Genomic DNA, 21,109 nt, shown 5'->3' with positions numbered 1-21,109 from the left:
AGACCCCTTGCATACAGTTAACAGTCTCAAACTTGATACATAAAGAGGACTTAAAAGGCTATTGGATTATATTATTAAATATGCCACACTACAATTTGCAGTCTTGAAATATGAATGTGTAGTTACTATGAAATGACCAATTCCAAATGATCAGTTTCGTTGAGCGAACTCACCTGTACCGTTTCTGACTGACTGCAAAGAAGCATCAGGCCCAAGGGTGTCAAAATCATCCTTCATTTCATCTGCACAGAGACAGAGGGGGGGAGAAGGGGAGGAGGACGGGGGAACAGAGGGTGGTGAGTACATCTATGCACCATGCAAACCAACACATGCAGACAATGAGGCCTTTAAGAAGAAGGTATGGAGAAAGCAATGAAGGCACTGCTGTGCTTCACAGCCACCCCAGCTTTGTTCGGCACGCTTAATGAATCCTATCATTCCAGACAGGCAGTGACTTATTTACCTTTAACATGACAACGAGGGGTAAAGAAGGCTTCATTTGCCAAACACTGCGATTAAATAGAACATCCACCTGAGCAATCACAGAGCTCCAGTCGACACGCAGCCAGAGCTTATTACTCGCAGGCTGTGACGCCGCCGCAATCCCCTGCATGCAGGATCACTCTTGTTTTATCGTATGGCATTTTGGTGGATGCTTTCATCCCGCACCGCTCCGAGAACTTGCTTCCCCACAAAACCCTGGCAGGGGAAGCAAGCGCCTTGCTAAAAAGAATACAGCCCTCGCCACAAATTAAGAGTCTTAGTTGCACAAATGTTTCTCAGCCGCTCTTGAGGCAGAAATAACCTCATTGGCCGAGGTAAACCTCATGTGGGTGGAGCAAGACTGGTTCTTGTGAAGAAAACTGAAGATCTGGATTGTTATTATTTTAAGCAAAAGCGCTGCAGACATACATAGGAAAGAGTGATGTTCGTGGAAACCCCTTCGGCTCCCCGGGGGCCTATTCTTCGACTATATATACCAAAAAGTCAAATCTATATCTTCAAAACAGATTTTCCGATGTTATAATGTGGCACATCATCGGCCGATACGCCAGTATGCAGCCACGTTTTATAAGTTTAAACACAGAATTGCCTCAGACAACAGCCTTCACTATGTGTGAAGTGCCACTGAACCGGACTCAGAGTTCAAACTGAGCTGAGTCTCACTGCCAATCAGCGTAATGGCAACAGAGACGGACTGATATCGCGCTGGCACAGGTGAGTACGCTGTAAATAAACAGCAGATTGACAGGATCATAAACAAACCCTTCACTGAGTCATCCCACCAAGGTCAAAAGGAGGACGCGCACCAGTCCCCACTTCTTCTCGTAAAATGAAATCAAGGTGATTCTAAGAACATGGAGTCTTTATTTCTTGTTTTTTTAAGAAGAAGAGAAAACATGCATTGTGTGCTTCTCTTGCATCTGGTCTCGCTCTGCTTCTCTTCACAAGTGCTGCATTGTGGCGATTTTTGTACTTCGCAGCGGGGTCGGATATATGCGACTGTCCTTCGGCTATTACACCAGGATGCATCTTGTTGAGATGTTACAGGAAAGGTGGTGGGTGTACAGTGGATAATACTGTTTTCCTGCTTACATTACTGCATACAAAAGCCAGAAGCAACGAGAATTTCTTATTTTTACTTGAGAACAATGGGCTAAATCATTGTAGAGGCTAGCAGATTTAGGTTTGAAGATCTAGTATTTGTGGTGCCAGAGGATACTGACTCAGTTATACTTTCCCTTCCACACTTTTTTTTTTTTTTTTTACTGCCAAACATCATCAAATACCACAGAGGAGAGCATGAGAAAATAAATGGGGTTTAAATGACATAAATTAATCTTTGAAAAAAACATAAGCAATTTAAAAAATCCCCACAAGTATCAGATTACTGTGTGTATGAGTGCTGTCGGAACTCGTGTGTGTGTGTGTGTGTCCTCGCAGGCACAGTGTTTGCTTTGTGTAATCAAATTTAGCTGCATACTCTGGGTCTGACGCAAGGGGATGACCAGTGGGATTTACTAGCCCTCGACTCTTTGCTATTTACCTTGGACAACTTTTGTTATCTGCGTTCTAAAGGGAGGGTGGGCTTCTTCCAGTAGGCGGTCGACTAATACTACATGCAACTATCTCTGGTGGCCTCTGTCTCACACAAGACGAAATTCCAACATGCCAGTTCTGAGCTGCAGTAAACTGGGACAAATTGGCACTCGATGCCGCTTCCTCTTTCACAGACTCTGAACATGTTCTGCTCAAAATTCTGCCAATATACTAAAGCATTTAAGAAAGTGACAACAACGTTTTTGAATTTATCACCAAAGTTTGTAACTATTGCACCGTTTCTGAACATCTGAACAGCATCTAACAAATAAAAATGAACATCATACCTATGCATTCGATAAATAGCCACAAGGAATCAGAAAACAGCAGTGACAAATTCAAGCTGAAATTACACATATACGTATGATTTAGTGGGTGCTTAAACGTGCGTGTGGTTAAAGCATTTTGCATGGTCGTCCACTAAATGCTGGTGAAGACTGTTATGTAAGCAGTAAATCAGGAGACCTGGGGCGGTTAGGTACACACCTCAGAGAAGACTGATGTTGAGGTTTCACAGTCTGGACCCAGGAGGAGTCCCGAATACCTTGGCCTGGCCATATTCCACCTATTTTCATAGTGTCGCTGAGGCTGTTTGTTTTGAAAACATTCCTATTTTTATGGTGGGTCACCACGGCCGCAGTTACTTTTAAGTTCTCCTTTCTGCCTCATTTCTCCGTGAGCTAATGTTTCTAAGCAACACACAACGCGGAATCTGGTATTTTTAGCTGAGATTTGTGTTCCATCATTTCAAATTGAGCATTTTACAGCCAAGAAATGGAGTGTCTTTAAGGTTTTTTGGCAGCGCTGACATGCTTTTGAAACACTGTAATTATTTCGAAAAAAAAAAAAAAAAAAAATTGGAACTACTGGAAGCAGTACGTGTTTAATGGCACAAAAACTGCAGCAAAAACACAAACCTCTGTTTTATTAAAGACAGAAGGCAACGATTTTGAAATGAAAACAAGATTTAAAGTGTGAATCCCTCTGACGCCCCGGAGGAGACTTGAAAAGAAAGGCAGACAAGAGCAGGTGATTTATTTGAAAATGTCTGTCAGTGATAATGATGTCACGCATCTCAGCACATCTTGTCCAGCCTGCTTGTGGGATGAAGGAATGTCAAGGACAGCGGCAGACACAAGACTCCGATTGTGCCCCGGCTCCATGATAAACCTTCTTCGCTTCTTTTCTGACAAGCTGACATTTTTTTAAACTGCACTGATTTGACTCCTTGGTTTCATATTTCCGCACTCGTGCCGTTTTTCAGCATTCACTCCTAAAATCTGCGCATTAGATGGGAAGACGCGGATCAGTTGGAATCGTAAGGAGGAGGGGTTGCTAACTTATCTCAGGGCTAAGTTATGTGCTGAGGTATCACTGTAGACACTTAGGCACCGCCAATGCAAAAAAAAACAGGCTGGGAAGAAAGCACCCACAAGATTGGGAAAGAGACTCCCGAAAGCTTTAATGAACTTGACTTGCTCTCCGAAATATGTCAGACACTTTATCACAGCAGAAGCATATTATCTGGGAATTGCAACATAGTTAAATTACAGACATTATGGCACCGCGGGTCTTTATCAAATAAACAATTACCGTATGCAAGACGGCTTGTTTATCCTTTATCTTGATTTATTTACCCAACTGTCTGTCTTTTCCAGCCGCTTAAGGAGCCAATATCAAGGGTTATTTAGGAGATATGTTGATATCCTTTTTTAAAATAAATGTGCCGTTTCTCCACCCCTCCCCATCATATTAAAATTTAAGACGGCGGAATGTTCCGCGCTTTAGTTCATTAGCAGAAATGAATAGCGCGGCTCATTTAAATGGCTCTGTCTTACATGACTTCTCGCCACACTCTGTTCCTGTCACATGCCTGCAAGAACCATTGACTCTTATTATACATGTAAATGGCTATCATAAAAATAAAAATTTCATTTAAGATTGTTAATGACTCTTTGCAGCAGCAGTCTGGCTTTCTTTAATGATTATGCCCTGCCCCCTAATTAAAAGTATTTATCTTTCAAGCATCCGTGACCGGGGCCCCTGCGACCAGAGTTGCCCCGCAAAAGACGATAACTTTCGGAAGGTATCACCTGCCTGGGGCTAACCGGCTTGTGAGGGTGGAGCAAAGGCACCAGGAAGACGTGGCTGCAGTGCCAGAGTGCCGGTGCAGTTTGTTTAGAAACAAAAGTTTCATCCATTTATTTATTTTTCACAGGACGATGAGTTTCAGATAGTCTTTGTTTGTCTCGGGGTAAGACTCAATCAAAGTTGAAGCTAAACAATTTTAAAGTGAAACAGTTTTTCGTGTCCGTATCCCCAGCTCTCTGCCGTCAGACCTGGCTCAAGCAGTGTTTGCCGATCTCCACTTGGGGTTTGTTTGAATCGACTTTGGCACCAGATGGGTGCATAAGATGAAACCACAGTTGGCAGGATGTGCACACACTTGCGATAAAGTATCGGAAAGTCGCAGAGTTTTGATTGACAGCACACGCAAAACTCCTCACATCTGCACCCAATTTGACGGTGAGAACCCGTATCCAAGTGAACTCACCAGTACCATCCACCGAGGCACTCAGCATGTCGTTGTCCGGCCAGATGTGCTCAACGCCACTATCCCTCATCTCGTCGTCCTCCTCATCCTTGGTCAGCAAACCGTGGCTTTCATTTCGCGGGGAGGCCTCCGGGTTTGTGAGGCTAGCCGGGCTGCCGGTGCCGTTGATCAGGGGGTCCTCCTCGGACACTTGCAGCTTATCTTCCTCCTCTGTTTCCGAGCCGGTCTCCACAACGTTCTCATAGTTCAGAGCTGTGAGACACAAAAAAGAAATGTCATGAGTACATTTTATATTTAGTTTGTGACTGCGGGGATTAAAATCCCCTTCATTACACATTACTTGTGTTCGTGTGCGTGTGCATCGTAGCGATTAAACTCTCAATGACATTATATTCCAAAGAGATTTCGACTTGTTTAGAAAATTAAAGTAGATTCGCAGATTAAAAGGTCATGCCACATCACTGCTCAGCCCAGGGCGTGGATACATTTTCGTTTTCTGTGCGTTACACCCCAATTACAGCATCCACGACTGGAATTTGTGACTGAACCACAGCGGTGGGCAGACAGCTGTCGAGGAGATGCGTTCCAAAATAGCCACTAATTTTCGGTCCCGCTTACATGCCACGGATACCAACGAGCTGCACCTTTCAAGACGGCTCTGCGCCGGAGCATTGCTGTCACGTTTGAGATGTTCTGCATCGCATGTGCGATTTAACAAATGTCACTGCCGCAAACAGGGGAAAGAAAAAAAGGTTGAGCATGTTGCAATTTGGAGCGTTCCACGCATGAAGCGCTGAGAAGTCGAGGCGTTTTCACGTACAATTCCGAACACATGAAGTCGATGACACAACGCGGCCCGGAGGTGCGAGCCTAATTCTCTAAATATAGCTGGCTCGTAAATAAGGGCGGTGAACTCAATCAAAGGTGGCTCTCCTGCAAATCAGTCACAGCTTTCGACAGATTCTCTGCGCGTATCCAGCTCACATCATGGCCAAACAGAGCGAAGACTTTGAGAGGGAAGTGCAAGCGCAACGCCCGATGGCCAAAAGCATGACACACCTTGTTGGCAGCCTGTTCCTGGTTTTCAATCCAGAGAGGAGAAGGTGGAGTCAAATGAACTATTTGGTGTCTAATGGAAGGCACAGCTGGAGAACCACCAATCTGATTATGGTAATCTTAGACCCAAGTGTGTCGCTGCCTCTTGAACTCTCCCAGAAAGAACAAGACAAAGTTCAGGCTGGGCATTTTTGAAGACGCTCTACATATCAAAAGATAAATCTCCCCACATCCCCTCCTAACACGTCTCTGTATGATTGACCGGTCTGCACTTGCCCATAGTGAACAACTGCACAACAGGTGCAAATTAAAATGAAAACAGGGCTTTCAGACGTGGGAGGGGAGGTAGGGGGGGAGGCAGTTGGGTGGGTGGGGAGGGTGGCAGTGTGCTGACCTGCTTCGAATACCAATCGGCGGAGGAAACAAAACCTTTTCAAGAGGTGTGATCACAAGGGTTTAGGCAAGTTCAGACTCAGTAATGCTCCACGGAGATGACAAAAAGGCAACAGAGGCTGGGGACCTGCAAGCGGAGGGACGTCAGGAATTTCTGGGTGGTCCACATCTACCTTGGTTCAATTGATATTAGGCTTTGAAATGTTCCAAAGAAAGAGAAAGGTCATTGTCCTCTCGTGCATTTATCCACTCGTCGTTTTCGCTCTAGCGTTAGAAATCTGTCAACAATGGTTTCTTCATCAACAATGCCCAACAAGATATCTGTCGCCAAACTTACAGGGGGAAAAGCAGGCCTAAAAAGACGGCGGCAACAAAAGAGCAGGAGGCTTGGGAAGATATCAACGCGTCGCTATGAACCTGATCTCTGCGTGCCGACTCAATGACGGTGGAGCAGAGGGCAGCTGAATGAAATTATCTCAGGCTGGACAGGTTCTAAAGGGGCTATTCTACCTCAATAAAAGAGGCGAGGGCGCTTCTTTTTGTTTCCCTCTCAAGGCGGCAACACACACCGTCCTGACTTCCCACATATGCAATGAGTTCCAGCACAGGGATGAAAGTGTAAAATCTCCCATGAAGGTCTGTCATTGTGACAGTTTTCTGTCCCTTGCTGCTTCATTCTAATCTCCTGACATCTTCCCAGAAGTTTCTGCGCACATTTAAGAAAGTGGGCGTTCAACTGTCGAGAAATTACAGTAGACGCAATCTTCTCCGAACATCAGCTGTCTTCTTGCGCATTCAACATATACCTCCAAAAAGCGAAATTGACATCGGGGCGCTTGTCAAGTCAAACGCGCTAGCGAGAAAGCCGCTATTGTTTAGGTGCCACCGCTGACAAGAGCCTCTCCCTCGCTGAGCACCAAGCAGCTATTGGTATTGTGTCACGTAACAAAGTAATTCTAACCTCGGAATATTTCACAGGCAGTTATTTCGTCCCCCTCAAACCTCTCTCTTAATCAGCCTTTTGTGAGGAAGAGAAAGAAAAGATAATGTTTATTTCTTCGAAAGCCACTTGTCTACTTGTCGCACCTTAAGTGTCACCCTTGACAAAAGCAATTACGGCTTTTTTTTTTTTTACCTGTTTGATATTTCTCTTCCTTTCAAGCGGTGTCCTAGGTAAATAAAGCGTTTGCAGATAATTAAAACGACACATGGAGGCAAGACTTGATTAATATCAGGTTCTGACTTTTTGACATAACCCTTTCACAAAGCCACATTATTCTGTCACTCACGGAAAGTACAGAGGAATATTCTGTATCGATTAGGACGGTGAGAAGGATCAGCAGTGACAGCCCGAGAGAGTGTCTTATTAAAAGCTCATCATTTCTGTGATGAAGATAAATAAAGATGAAAACTCAACAACATCGGCACGGCCATATTTCAACGCTGTGGAATTAATTTAGCGCTGGGAATCCGAAATTATTGTGTTTACGACGCATCTGGTCTGACAGTAAATGAATGGCTGCCATGATCAAAAATGTCGCTGCCATAATTGACTCCTGCATAAAATCCACACATAACCCACTTGGTGTGCACTATTGACGACAGTTGTCGGACCACATGCTGCACTCAAAGAGCAAACTTTAAGGAACACACAGCTCTGGAGTTGTCGCTTTGATGTCAAGCCATGCATCTGTGCGGGACTTTTTTTTTGAATGACCTTACTGAGCAAACGTGTTGTTCATAAGAATTACATTGTCTCTGCCTGGTAACATGAAAATCCACTCCGAGTCAGATCACATTATATGAGTAATAGATATGGTTAGGTTACTTTTTAACAAAGCGAAGAGGAAATCATACTGTGCATCGCTACAGAGAACAATTCAGAACCCACACAGGTAGAGCGATTTAACGTGTGTGCCCAGGAGGGTCCGCTAAACGCCCATCATGACCAAGTTTCCGTACGAGCTCTCTCTCGCTGTGCAGCCGGCTGACGGTAGAGGTGAGCGCTGCAGGGGAAATGACTAACACCCACGTCGATGCTCTCGCGCTAACCTCGACTGACTTTTTAGCCAAGTGTCGGGGCTTAGCTCCAGGTGACACGCTCGGCCTCCTACGCCGATAATGAGCCAGGACACACTCCCTATTGGACGATAACTGCTCACGCTCGCTCCCTGTCTCATGAATGTGTGCTAAACGGATCACCTGGATGGCTGTGAGCGCTGTGCGAGTGTGTGTGTGAGGAGGGAGCATTAAGGTGGAAGCGAGGTCGCTGCCTTGTGGCTACAGGCTGCAGTAGTGGATTCTCATCATGACCTTTTGTCTGCCATTGTTCCTGTCTGCAACAGTTTAAGCACTTCCTCGGGTGAGTCTTACTCTTGTCTGAAGGAGCTACTGGGCAGTTCTCCAATATCGTTAACTTTCCAAAAATATTAAGCACTAAAGAAGGTGAATATATATATATATATATATATATATATATATATATATATATATATACACACTCAGAAGAATGTCAGGATTGCAGTAGACAAAACAAAGACAGCCATGTTTGGATAGTTTGTGCCGTCTTGTCTCTGTATAATAGTGTGATCCAGCACAAGGGCCGAATCAGGGCCAAGTCGGTAAAAGGACGATGGCAGAGGGCAAACAAAAGCTCTGAAAGAGAAAAGGAGAGCGAGGGGTGAGGACCAGCTGAGGAGGAGGAGGAGCGGGAGGGGGTCGGTGAATGGTGAAAACTCAGCGATGTGTAAACGCAACCTGGGAGAGTGTGCATGTCTGTCTGTGTTGTTAAAGACAAGTGAAAGTTAGATGCAATCCAAACCTTATCCGGAGTTTCTGGACAAACAAATCAGTCGTGTTATAAAATGTGTTTAAAGGTCTTGTTGGCTGGCACATTCAGGCAGCTTATTCCGCACAATGGCTTTTAAATGTTCCCAATGTATGAGATTTTCACGGAGAAACAATAGAGATAGCGTTTTGGTGCAGATGTGAGTTTGCGGTTATCATATTGAGGTGTCTTCATGCCAGGCTGTTCAGTGTCACATCATCTCCAAATGAAAGGTTAGGATGTGTGAGCAGGGCTGGGTGATTCGATGGACCAGTCAAGTCGCTGCTGGGTTTCGTTGGCGGGCGGCAGCACTGACTCTAATTCAATTAAAGTCCCATTTATTTGCAGAGGAGGCCCGAGCAACAGGCTGCGGAGAGAAAGGAAGGTAGGGAGAGCAAAGAGGTTTGCTCAACAGCTCAGAGGTCCCACCTTTGCCGGTCCTGCATGGACTCACCATCTGTGCCCCCCTCCGCCTCCTCCCCCGGTTCACACATGTTCCTGCCTCCAACAAATGTTCGGCATAAACCCCTCTCCCCCTTCTCGTCACACAAGGAGAAGAATAAAAAAAGAGGCACAAAAGCTTCCCCTGGCTGCCCTCAGGACTCCCAGGCCAGAAGAGTAGGAGGGAGAAAAGAGAAGGGGAAGGTTAGGCAGAGGGGGGGAGGTGAGCAAAAAGACAGAGCTGATGTTTAGGCTTCTCATCCTGGCTCAGGTGAGCGTCTCATCGCCTCCCCATGTTTCCCTGACACCCGTCGAGCAGCGGCAAAAAGGCGGAAAAAAACGGTTAAAATTAGAAAATTTAATTTATTTGATAATTTCCCAGAATAATTAGAGTTAATATGGGTTAATTAATATGCAAATCTCTCAGCAGATGTTCGGCAGTGAGGCTGCTGAGGAAAAACAGCCCCCTTCTACTTTCTCCTGCCTGGTTTTTGCTGTCAGTTATTGGCCTGTAATTACTTTAACTAACCAAATACACACAGAGAGGAAAAGAGAAAGTGTTTGCTAGGTGAAGCGATTCCAGTTTTGCGACCATTGAAGCAAAAGCGCTGGACCTCAAACACTAAAGCGTGACATTTGCAAGTCTCCCCTGCAGCTCAAATCCAGTTCTACACTTTATGCTTCATTTCAATGGGTTGTCATGCTTCTATATTCTAAATGAATGTGATCATTTAGGTCCACTTCCTCACTTAGTTTGTCTGTATTATCATGAGAATAGCTGACACATCTCAACAACTTTTGGCAGTCTTCTAATAGACGTCGATCCAAGAAGATACAGATACGAAAACGATCATTGAATTTTCAAGATCAAGGGAGTGGAAGCTCCAACACTCCTAAAAACAGATGGTGTTACTGTAAGCGCCAATATCAAGATGTTGTCTTTTTCACCCAGTCCATCCTCAATGTAATTGCTGCGCTGAAAAACCATTTCAACTCTTACGTCGGGGTTTCGGGTTCATGTTACCTTTAAGAGGATCATTTAATTCAGGAGCACGTCCCAGGGGAGGGAAGAGGAAAATATCCCATCGCAAGGTGCTCGCCAGGGTTCTCCAGTGGTCAGCTCTCCAATAATAATGTGTTTCTGATAGTGATAAGTGTGTGTGTGTGTGCGTCTGTCTGTCTGTGTGCCAAAAGCAGAGACGGTTATCTTAATCGTTTCTCTTTCTCTTCCACCTCTCCTCTTGCTTTCCACTCCTCCTCATGCCTGGTCTCAAAGGGACACTGTGGCCTGGTGTCCACACCCTGGCCTACACAAAAACACCTACATGTCAGGCAGTGACATGCAGCGATAAAAATAAATACACACACATGTTGAAATTGCGTTTTTATAAATAGAGTGTGGTGGAAACATGCGCGTGGAGTCACTGAGGGAGAGAGCGGGGGAATTTGCCTCTATTAATTGAATACACCATCAAGATTATATTCAGTTTTTTTTGACAACTGAAGAGATTTCTGATACATTCTGATACAAAAAACATGTAGAGAAGCACAGGGGATTTGCTGTAGCCGTGCAGTACTTAGGGCCACCATGATAACACATCTGCTTTGGGTTCATCTGTTTATGAATCACTCTTATCTGCCCTGAAAGTGCTGGGTGAGTGTCAATGTGTAGGAGTCTACATCTGCGATCCTTGGTGTGTTTGTGTGTGCATCTCAGTGGGGTTTGTGTCATTGTGAGTATTTACAACCGAGGCAAACAGACAGGACAAAAGGGAAAGCTTCCACTTTGATCAGGGCTGAAGATGGAAACAAATCGCAGCACACATGAATTCATTTAAAGCTACTTTTCTTTTACCCCTCCATAGAATTCGACTCCATATGAGGTAAATCCTTTTGATGTTGCTTAAAACAGACAATGGGCCTTGAACTTCCTGGTTACAATGCTGATTTAAAACAACGCTATTTTCTCAGGCGAAGGAGCTACTCAATCTATTCATTTGTAAAAACACGTACTTGTTTTTTTGCATTCATGTCGTGAAAATGAAGTCCCCACATTACTCTCAACTGCAAAGAAATGCTCTTCTCTGGACCACAGACCGAAATACCTGCTATTCTTCATCCCTGACAGCAGCCACGTGCCTCCTTTTAATAATAAAAAGAATCTATAAAAATAAATTACTCACACTAAGTATATGCAAATTCAAATGTAAGCAATCATTGCAAAATTAATTTTGCCAGAACTGATTAAAAGCTTTAATAAATCTATATACGGTATTGGACCAATCTGATATTGTAAATTTATTACGCTTGACTGCGGGAATAATTAGAAAGCTCTGTAACATATTGCGAGCCAGATTACTGTACTTAGAACCTGAGCTGTAATTATCAAGGAGCAGGAGCTTTTTTTTTTTTTTTTTTTTTTTTTTTAAGTCCACAATGTACGAAGGTTTCATTCTGGACCATTCACGATATTTATTCACAGATCACTTCCACTCCCGTTCAGTGCGGGACAGGAAATGTTTATTCAGTTCTCTTCAAGTCTCGTTCCCTTCTGACCCCAAAACTGATGACCGGAGTTGCCTTTGCCAGTGAAAACAGGCAGTTTGATTTAAACCAAGGTTATTTTGCATTCTTCAGCAAGGACAGGGTCACAGTTTATCTCATCAAAACAGCACCTGAGAGCTAAAAGTGCTTTAATGATGGGCTCAGTTACACGTTCCGCACAGACTGATGATGAAAAACAAAAAAGAGAGAGGCAACCGCTCGCTGTCATAAACCTCTGCCAGTCACAGCTGTTTAAAGGTCGATCAATGGGGGCGCGCGCGTGTGTGTGGGGACCTCAGATGGACCTGAGAGATCAAACAGGATGAGCAAGGGGGGACCAGGGTCCAGGTGAGGGGCCACAGGAGGACGAGAAGACACAGGGTGCAGTTTCCCCCCCCCCTCTATTTCTTTTTGGTCGAAGTCATAGTGGTGGCCTGGGGCCTCATTCACGTTTTAATGAGTTTAAAAATCACATCTGCTGCTTCCCCCCCACACACACACATAGCAGACCTTTGTCACCTGGACAGCATCCACACCAGGTATCAAACAGGCACCAGGAAACAGTGCTGCGAGCCATTCATCCCAGCAGGTGACAGGCTTGAGTGAATGCATGGAATTGTTGGCGATTCTCAGACAGGACAGGCCAAACCTCGCCGCCGGAATATGCCAACCTATGTACTGAATGGTGCATGGGCACAGCGCGTAATATTGAGCTCAATATCTGAAGGCCGTATTTGCACTCACCAACTCCAAGGCAGTTTTGAATTCACTGAACTGTCCTAAAAAGTAATAACATGATATTAAAAAATATATCGTAAACATGTATTATTTTTTTATGAAGGAACACTGAAGCGTTTCTTTTCATTTACGTGAGGTTTTAGACAGACACAGGAGCCAAATTCACGGATGAACTTGAATCGATTTTCCTTATTCATGAGTTTTCTGATGAATAACTGATGTTTTGAACACCTCTCTCCGTGTGCATGTGTAAGAGCTAGCGGCAAGGTACGCCAGGTGTAAGACAGCAGTGAGAGATGACACAACTTAACCTTCTGTGCAATCGTGGTAAACGGCACAAACAGGCAGCCGAGGCCCCAGAGCCCATGACGTGGGTGGGAGCAAACAGGAGCAGACTGAGGCATTCTGTTGCTTTTATTTCCGACTTGCCATTTTAATTTTTTCATGTTCTACCTGTCTTTCTTATCTTGCCGTAGGTGGGCCAAAACTGCACTTTTAATTACATGGTGTGTAGAGGATGGAAGTGGGAGGGGTGGGTTAGTGGGGGATGAGCGCACCTAGGGCTCTTTCTTCTCAGGAAGACATCTCCAGTGCGGGGTTTAAATGGCAGCCACGACCATATGAAAAGCCGTGACCCCACACTCAGGTTTGGAATGTAACAATCATTAAACCGTACCTAGTCGCACACACAAAAAAAGGGGGGGGCAATATCTGACATTTTATCAGCCGATGACTTAAAGGACGTTTCCCCACCACCGGCGATGAGCGTCACCTTGCGTGGATGTGTTCAGAAATATGCAAATACGCAGCTTACATAATTGAGCGCTGAATGGCTGCATGCACAATCGCTAGTCTCCGTATACAGTAAGTCAAAAGGAAATTTAGATCTGAGGCTTTCTTTCCCCTTTCCTACCCTTGGGTTCTGCCTCCTGTGTTTCTGTCAATCCTCGGCTTTTTTTTTGATCAGTGGCTTGAAAGAGTCAAGCATGTGCCAGCGCTCAGGTACCCGGGGTATGCTGAGGTGCTAATTAGCTCAGCAGGATAATTGATGTGTAGATTACACCGTTGAACAAATGCTCCGACTTGTTTGTTCTTCTCACTTCTCGGAGAGCAGGAAAAAAAAAAATCTCTCCTACCCCCCTTCTTACCTCGGCGCTAATGAACAATTTACCTGGCTTGTAAAGGAGGCGGTTAAGGCTGCCAAGGCGGGGGGAAAACAAAGAGAGGGTTGCGGCGGAGTTCATTTCCCACAGGTGGAACTACTGTCTCCTGCGCTTCAAGACCTGCCTCTATTCCCTGGTGTTTGCAAGCCTGGCTGTGGAAGAAGTGCCTGTGTATACACACTTTGCCAAACCCTGAAGGAGAGGATGGCAAGCATACATAATTCCAAAAGGGAAACAATTTTAAAAAATGAAAGAGCATGGCATTAAGGGCGCTGGTAGGCTCCCATTGTTACAACCCCCCCACCCACCCACCCCTTCCTATAATGCCATTTCCTCCATCTTTTGTCTTTCGGGTGCTATTATTAGCCGCACACGAATACCCCTCCTTCCCCACAAGCGTCCATTCAATAGGGTTTGAATTTGCTCATTAACGGCTAAGAATCCGCAAACACGTTCGCATGAGCTTTTTTTTGCGACTGCTAATAAACTAATCATGCCCTCTCGTCTAATTGGGAAATAGAATGAGTGTTAGGAATGGGAGCTTTGCCCGAGGATTTTAGGTTGGTGTCGCCAGGGCGGAAAAGTGGAGCCCATTAGCGGGACAGATGTAGAGGCAAAAGGTGAATGCCTGAGATGCCGGCTTCTTGGCACACTGCTGGGCCGCCCGTAATCTGTCATCCATGCTGGTTTACAAGTTAAACACATTATTGTGCTTACCAAGACTCATTTCCAGGATCCATCGCCCCGCACGTTTTCTTTCCTCTCCCTAGCCAGGGCACTGTCGCTGCATGGAGACTATTACTGTTTTTCTTAGCGCCACTGATTCATCAGGCGGAGAGCAAGCGAGGCGAAAGGAGAGATAGAGAAGCTCAGCCAAGGTATACATTATTATTATTTCCTGTTACTTTCTTCACTCCCCACAGAGACCTCATCTTTTTGACTTTTGGAATTGTTTCACAAGTCGTCGATTTTTCACAGGAGTCGTCTTGATGTTGCTTTTCTCTGTACAGGGGCCACAGTTTTGTTGAGATGAAATGAAAGGGAATGTGAGGCAGTCAATGCTGTGCGTGCCAAAGTTCACCAAACACATGACCCCAACTTTTATAGAGCCATGAACGTTTATTGGTACTTTGCGTGTCTTCTTCGACTAGGTCATCCTATTCTCTTCTCACCGTCTCTGTGGCTTTTGGCACCTATGAATGGCCATGTGTGACTGATAAGTTCGAAGAGGAATGCGATAGTCACTGTACTGCCTGACACAGTCGAGCATGTCATCAGAAACCTGGGGCCACATGTTTGGACTATACTGGATTGCAAATCCTGCTGACTAACTGGCAGTTTCCGTGGCAAACCTGATAACTCCTCTCCTTTGCCCCAGTGCTGCAGTCAGTCTGGCACTTTTTTGTTTTCCCTCCCTGCCTTTTTCCTGTCGCCATCTCGGTATTTAATCTAACACTGGCAGGCGGCAAGAAGGGTTTACTTTCCCCCCTCAAAGACAGCTACGTGAGTCAGATGGCAAAAGGAGGAGGAAGAGAGCTGAGCATTCAGGCAGGGAAGGACAGGGGAGTCGAGGCAAGGCACAGGAAACCTGGGCTGAGCGTCACTTTTAACAAAAGCCTTTCATCTTCCTCTCCTCTTCCCCCTAAGACAGAGTGCTTCCAGCAGTGGGATCCTTTTAAGTACATACCTGATAAGGAAACTTTTTTCTTCCCTTTCGAGAGCTCATGAAGGGAAAGTATCCCCCTCCCACACACATACACACACACATCCCAGCGTGGTTAGAATCCTCTCATCGCTTTGAACAGCAGATACTGTCCCTTTTATCCACGGTAAACTGCTTTCTTATGGTTATTAACTCATTCAAAACAGGTAATTACAGCTGGCAAACTGAGACGCTACGGATCAGCGGTGTGAGCTGCTCACTCCACCTTTTCAATCAAACCAGCCTGAGGTGAGCAGGACAGAGGTAGTCAAGGATCCATTTGTGGATAACTGCACCTAATCCATTTTAGTCAGAAGTCACTGCGTTTGCACCAGAGCAGGACTCGTGGGATGTTTCTGATGGAGAGGTCATAAATCACAGGGAATAAGTTGGGCGCCCACAGACGGCGCATGGGGGCAGTGAAATCCCTCAGGAACAGCGCAACTATGGCAATCATCACCTCAGCAATAATATATTGTAAGCAACCGAGGTCAGCAAGGCCGGACCACCAAACATTGCCCCTGTGGTTGAAGAAGAGACAGATACATGTAGAACCCGAGGTGGGTGGTTGTTATTGTTGGACAATTCCCTCAAGTGTAGTTAACATTGCAGGAGCCAGTTGGCGCGCATTTTATCCATAGTGCCTTTGCAACATACATTTTTAGCTAGGGTGATCCCAGTAGATCAAGCCATGTACGCAGTTTACTCCTGCAGAATTCAACACCTAATGCCAAAAAAGGGTGGCATTTCCAGTGGTCAACGGAGAGTCAAAACAAACGTGACGTCAACATCGAAAAAAGAAAGCACATACCTCACCTATCACATGATTTACACAGGAAGTTGAAGAGCCCCACGGGAGAGCTTTTCTTCCTTAGGTTTATTTCAAAGCTATTTGTTGTTTCAAGTAAAGAAAGCAGTGTCCGACAGAGACGTTTTCATGTTGTTTTCATGACCTCACAGACATGCCACGGCCTTTCACATTGCTTGTTCAAGACTCCAAAGTTTGACATGATCCCAAAACATTCTCACCCTTGACTCTCCACTTGAACTCGGATTTCAGAGCAAGCTGCTCCACCAGGAGGTCGGTATCACATTTGATCCAAATTGATCCCACTGGACTCGCAGACATGGGGAGTACCTATTTACTCACATCATAGCGGGTTGTGACGACTCAAACAACGGATATCTGCACTCCAATCTTTTCAAGAAACCAAGGAGCAGTGGCGTCGACACTTTTAAGACGTGCCCAAGGGTTCATGGCACCACTGAGAGCCACCAATCATGCTTTAACACCTTCCGCCTTTGTGTGCCAGTGGTGAGCAGCGTCGTCTGACTCAATGTCTTTACTACAAATTGGCTTCCAACAGGAATCCGAGGTGCCAAAGAGCCATTAGACAGACAAAGCCTTCAAGTCTACCTTTGGGATTAGTGTGTCAAACTCTTCGGCCTACATGATCCACACATGCCAACCTTTTTCAGCGCTGCTTTCTCAGAAGCAACACTTCACATTTGCGTCCTAGCTCACTCTGTTCTATTTTCCAGTGGGTTTATTTTTTTGTGACTCCACCATGATGAATAACACCACAACACCTGAGCCACTGGGCGACCCAATTGTCAGCGAAGCCCATCTCCAATTAAAAAAAAAAGGCGTAATCTTCCCCTGACAGAGCGGCTTATGTTTTGTCCTGGCAGAAGAGAATGAAGGAGAACAGAAAGGGAGGGGAGCGTCCTATGGCCGAGGACTTTATATCTTGTGAATACACCTCCGTTGAGTTACCTGACTCAGCGCACAGAGGCCGACTGACTGGACGGACGGCTGCTCGTGAGAATCAAATCCTGTCTGAGATAACAGCTCATCATTTGTCACTCCGAGAAGCAATTCCCCCCAATCACCCAGAAAGAGAGTGCCACTTTATACGTGCTAGCTGTCAGGAAGGCAAGAAATTACATTCAGCAATGCTTTGACTTGTCACCCCCCTCCACAAATGATGCTTGAGCTCCAAACAACAGCTGGCAACACTGAATGACCTCCTTTCTAACCCCAGACAGAGACTTTACACAACCAAACCAGCATATTTCCACACCTGCGAGACGTCCAATTCACAAGTTCCAGATGCCTCAAAAATACAGAGAAAGTGTACTTTGTCACACCTCAAATAGAGATGACTCTTTTTGTGGAAATGATAGAAGTGAATCTGTATATTTTTGTTGGATCATTCCATAAGAAACCACCCTGATGCTGGTATGCTGCCACTTGAACCTTGTGGTCCAGAAATACAAGAACACATAATCACACAGGAGAATAGGGAAACACATGTTTAAGCAAACAAACTGCTGGCCTGTCTATGTAGCCGTTTTGCAAGTTGCTTCATCAATCTCAGACAGATCAAGTATTTTGGAGTCCTACGTCCATCTTTCTTCAAAAGACCTAACATTTCTGAACACAGCACGGACCCTGAAGTAAAATGCTTATTAAAAACTCAGCGTGTACCAAGTTGAAAGTATGAAAAAAGAGAGGCCCGAGTCTCTGGAAAACACAAAGTTTCTGCCTGTGAACTCTGATGGTATTTGGGGAAAAGTAAAGGAAACAAGCTGCAAGTGACAGCTCACCAGGTGCAGCAACACTTATGCTGGTGGTAAAGTGACTGTCTCTTGGGCGGGTGATCTTACGGCATTAGACATACTTAATGGCATTATACATGGCAGGGCTATAGCTGGAGCATCCGGAACTGAAAATAAAAAAGAGTGAGGAACAATTTTGCCGGCGTAAAAAGGACCTCTGACACTGTATTAATTTTGTGACTTCACGTAAAAAGCAGCATCTCATTCGATTAGCAATGCTAAATTAGCAACAATTTAGCAAGAGGGGAGGAAGTCCGACCTCAGAAGAGATCAGTGGGAGCCTCAATGATGCCACAATGCTAAGTCTGCATGTTGATGATAAGAATGCCGTACAGTAGGCCCTAGGCCTGTTTCTGCGTGTGTGGGGGAGGATGTGCATGAGAGCTTGGATACTTTATACTGTACGACTGGGTGCTGCTTCTGAGACAAAGGTGTGAAACCCTGTGACTGAATCCTCTGAATGTGAGCAATGCAACTATTGATGCAATTAGATTACAACTGTTTGAACCTGAGAGCATCATGAAGGGCTTCACTATGTGAGACTGAGATTAGCTGGCATTCACTTCTCCTCATCTTATATGTCCTCTCTATCTGAACATCCAGGTTCAGTCCCTTCAGTGGCTCCATGCAAGTCACTCCGGATCAAAGCATCAGCTAAATGGCTAAAATGTAAATGCAAAACGACAGGCCCTGGAGATCTCCATATCCTGGATGTGTGTGTGTGTGTGTGTTTTCATTTGAGTTCAGGTCTGGCCATACAACACAAAGAGCAAAAGATAAAAAATATGTGTGTCACAAAAATGAATAGAGGGATTTGGCATCACCAAAGTGTATCTGACACGTCGAAGGCCTGGAACTGTGAGCAGACACCTTGGTGGGTTTTATGAAGTGCAGGCTCCTAAAAATAAAACGGTGCCCACAAAGGAATCAAATACTAATAAACTGAACTTTAGACCTGTAAATACACATTAGATGTCTTTTGTGTGACTTGAAGCTCAAGGTCCTCTATGAAAAGTAGTTATTACTTGAGTTTGTTCAGGTGATGTATTTCTCTAGATTCCAACTAAACCCAGTGGGATTCCAAAGACCCTGCTTAAAGAAGGGCCTTGCTATTTTTCCGCATAAGCACAATGTGGAAAACACAGGTACTGCTCTCTGTGGAACACCCAAATTACCCCAAATCAATGCAGTAAAATACAACAGAATGCATAATAATATACTAACTCCCCTGTGGCATGAGAGAAAACTAAGAGAGGAGACTGAAGAGGCAAAGGTGTAAGAGGCCAGGAATCGCTGTTGGTTTCGTCTTTCCCTCTCAAATCCAGAGCACCCCACGCTGCTCGTTCCTCTCGCTGCCCTTGGTGGCCAAACAAAGAGGAGGATGTTTGTCAGAGAAGTAACCGAAATCAATAAAAGCAAGACCCCACCACCAACCACCTGGCCGAAGGCTTACAGTGTTCATGCATGCGGTTACGAGCGCTGCTGGGTTTTCCCTTCCTACGCTAGCCGGAGCAGAAAGGAGCGGGGAGGAGGAGGCCCATGGAGCATCTGCGCTCCCACCACAGTGATGCCCGTAGGCTTGATGTGCTGCTCCAGTGTCAGGGCAGGAGGGCAAGCAGTTGGACATTACCACCACTTCTGCTACCTACAGAGAAATTTTAGCATAACTAAAGTGCAAGTGCTGTCTTTCTTTTTCTTTTTTTTTTTTTACCTTGTTTCCATTCTAGGTGAAAAATGCTCAGTGTTTAGTGTTGTCAGCAGTGATCACTTGGCATCTACAGAAATAGTGTGGGTGGTGCTGAGTGAACTCTGCAGAAAAGTGAAAGGTGGTTGAAGTGAAGTATAGTTAAGGCTGGATTTGAATACTGCTTGAAATAATGTGGTATTTGATCAGGAAATTGCGATAGAAAACCATGCAGACGATTACCTGAAGTATTTCTTCTTCAGCGCTTCTTATTGTGATCAATAAAGCTTGGATTTTCTTTCTAACCTTTTGTGAGTTTTTCCTCACTGTCGTCCTGGCCATGCCAAGAACACGTTTCATTTTCACCATGTTCTTCTCTGACATCATTTATGAGCTTCCTACAAAACATCAGCTCAACCGCCAAAATGAAAATGTGACTCAACTACACTCCCTTCTTCCCTCATTCTCACTGACACACCGTTTGGCAACGCACGGCAAAACAACATCAAAACAGTAATGCGCTCCAACTGTGACTCTCCCTTAAACATGACTGCACCCTGCAATGCGAGAACTGGCTCCCTCCCACTCAACACCGAGGTGACTTCATCTCAATTACACCCAGAGGTGAACACCACCGAGGCGCAGCACCTGAGCGGTCGGCCAGTTAAGAGAACATCTATTCAACACTCTTTTCAGCAACTGTGGCCTCATTTTTGAGATTTCTGCAGATAGGGCAATTCTTCTTTCTAGTTTCTAGCATGAAAAAAATATGACCCTTCCACACGGAAAATTCATCACAGGTCAAGGGTCAAGACATAGCAATGAACTGGCAATGTTAAGAATCTGCAAGTGCTATTTTTGTGACCTCTACTTGACACTTTGCTTGCCTGTTTATTATTTTCAAGAGCAGGATTAAGCAGTTGTTTTTCTTCCTTTCCTTCTTCAGGTTGTCATACCTGCCTCTGCATCAATACACAAAGAGAGGTAGCAGGGTTTAGCTCTTTTTTTAAGGACAAGGTCAAGTGTTTTTTTTTTGTATGTTGAACAAACAACATGCTTGTGGCTCTAAAGCAAGGTAGAAAAGAACTGGGTAAAAAGCGAAGGGCTCTCCATGACAGCGATAACTCCACTTCTCGTCTTTTGTTGGGGCCGAAGTGCCATTCACCCCCACTTAAACACCTCCCACAGCACTTTATATGAACTGACAGAAAAAGCACCCATCAAATCTGTACGGAATTGAAAAAAAAAAAAAAAAAAATCAATGCTCCACGTCGCCATCCAATAA

At 45.0% G+C, this 21,109-nt stretch overlaps 1 protein-coding gene across 6 annotated transcripts in view; it reads right to left on the bottom strand.

Annotated features, from left to right (window-relative positions):
* The window catches only part of zeb2b (zinc finger E-box binding homeobox 2b), a 66,947-nt gene that overhangs the window by 12,600 nt on the left and 33,238 nt on the right, over positions 1-21,109 (bottom strand). For 2 of the 6 annotated variants that reach the window (XM_053887387.1, XM_053887415.1), the window contains exons 3-4: positions 4,655-4,909; positions 174-242 (exon numbers count right to left, since the gene is read on the bottom strand). In XM_053887387.1, coding sequence (XP_053743362.1) covers positions 174-242; positions 4,655-4,909 — 324 coding nt within the window. The remainder of the gene's footprint in view (positions 1-173; positions 243-4,654; positions 4,910-21,109) is intronic. The other 4 variants (XM_053887395.1, XM_053887426.1, XM_053887403.1 and 1 more) reach the window with 3 other exon arrangements.

The sequence above is a fragment of the Synchiropus splendidus genome, chromosome 1, assembly GCF_027744825.2.
Source record: "Synchiropus splendidus isolate RoL2022-P1 chromosome 1, RoL_Sspl_1.0, whole genome shotgun sequence".
NCBI classification, from domain to species: Eukaryota; Metazoa; Chordata; class Actinopteri; order Syngnathiformes; family Callionymidae; genus Synchiropus; species Synchiropus splendidus.
This window is presented reverse-complemented; position numbering and strand designations above follow the sequence as displayed.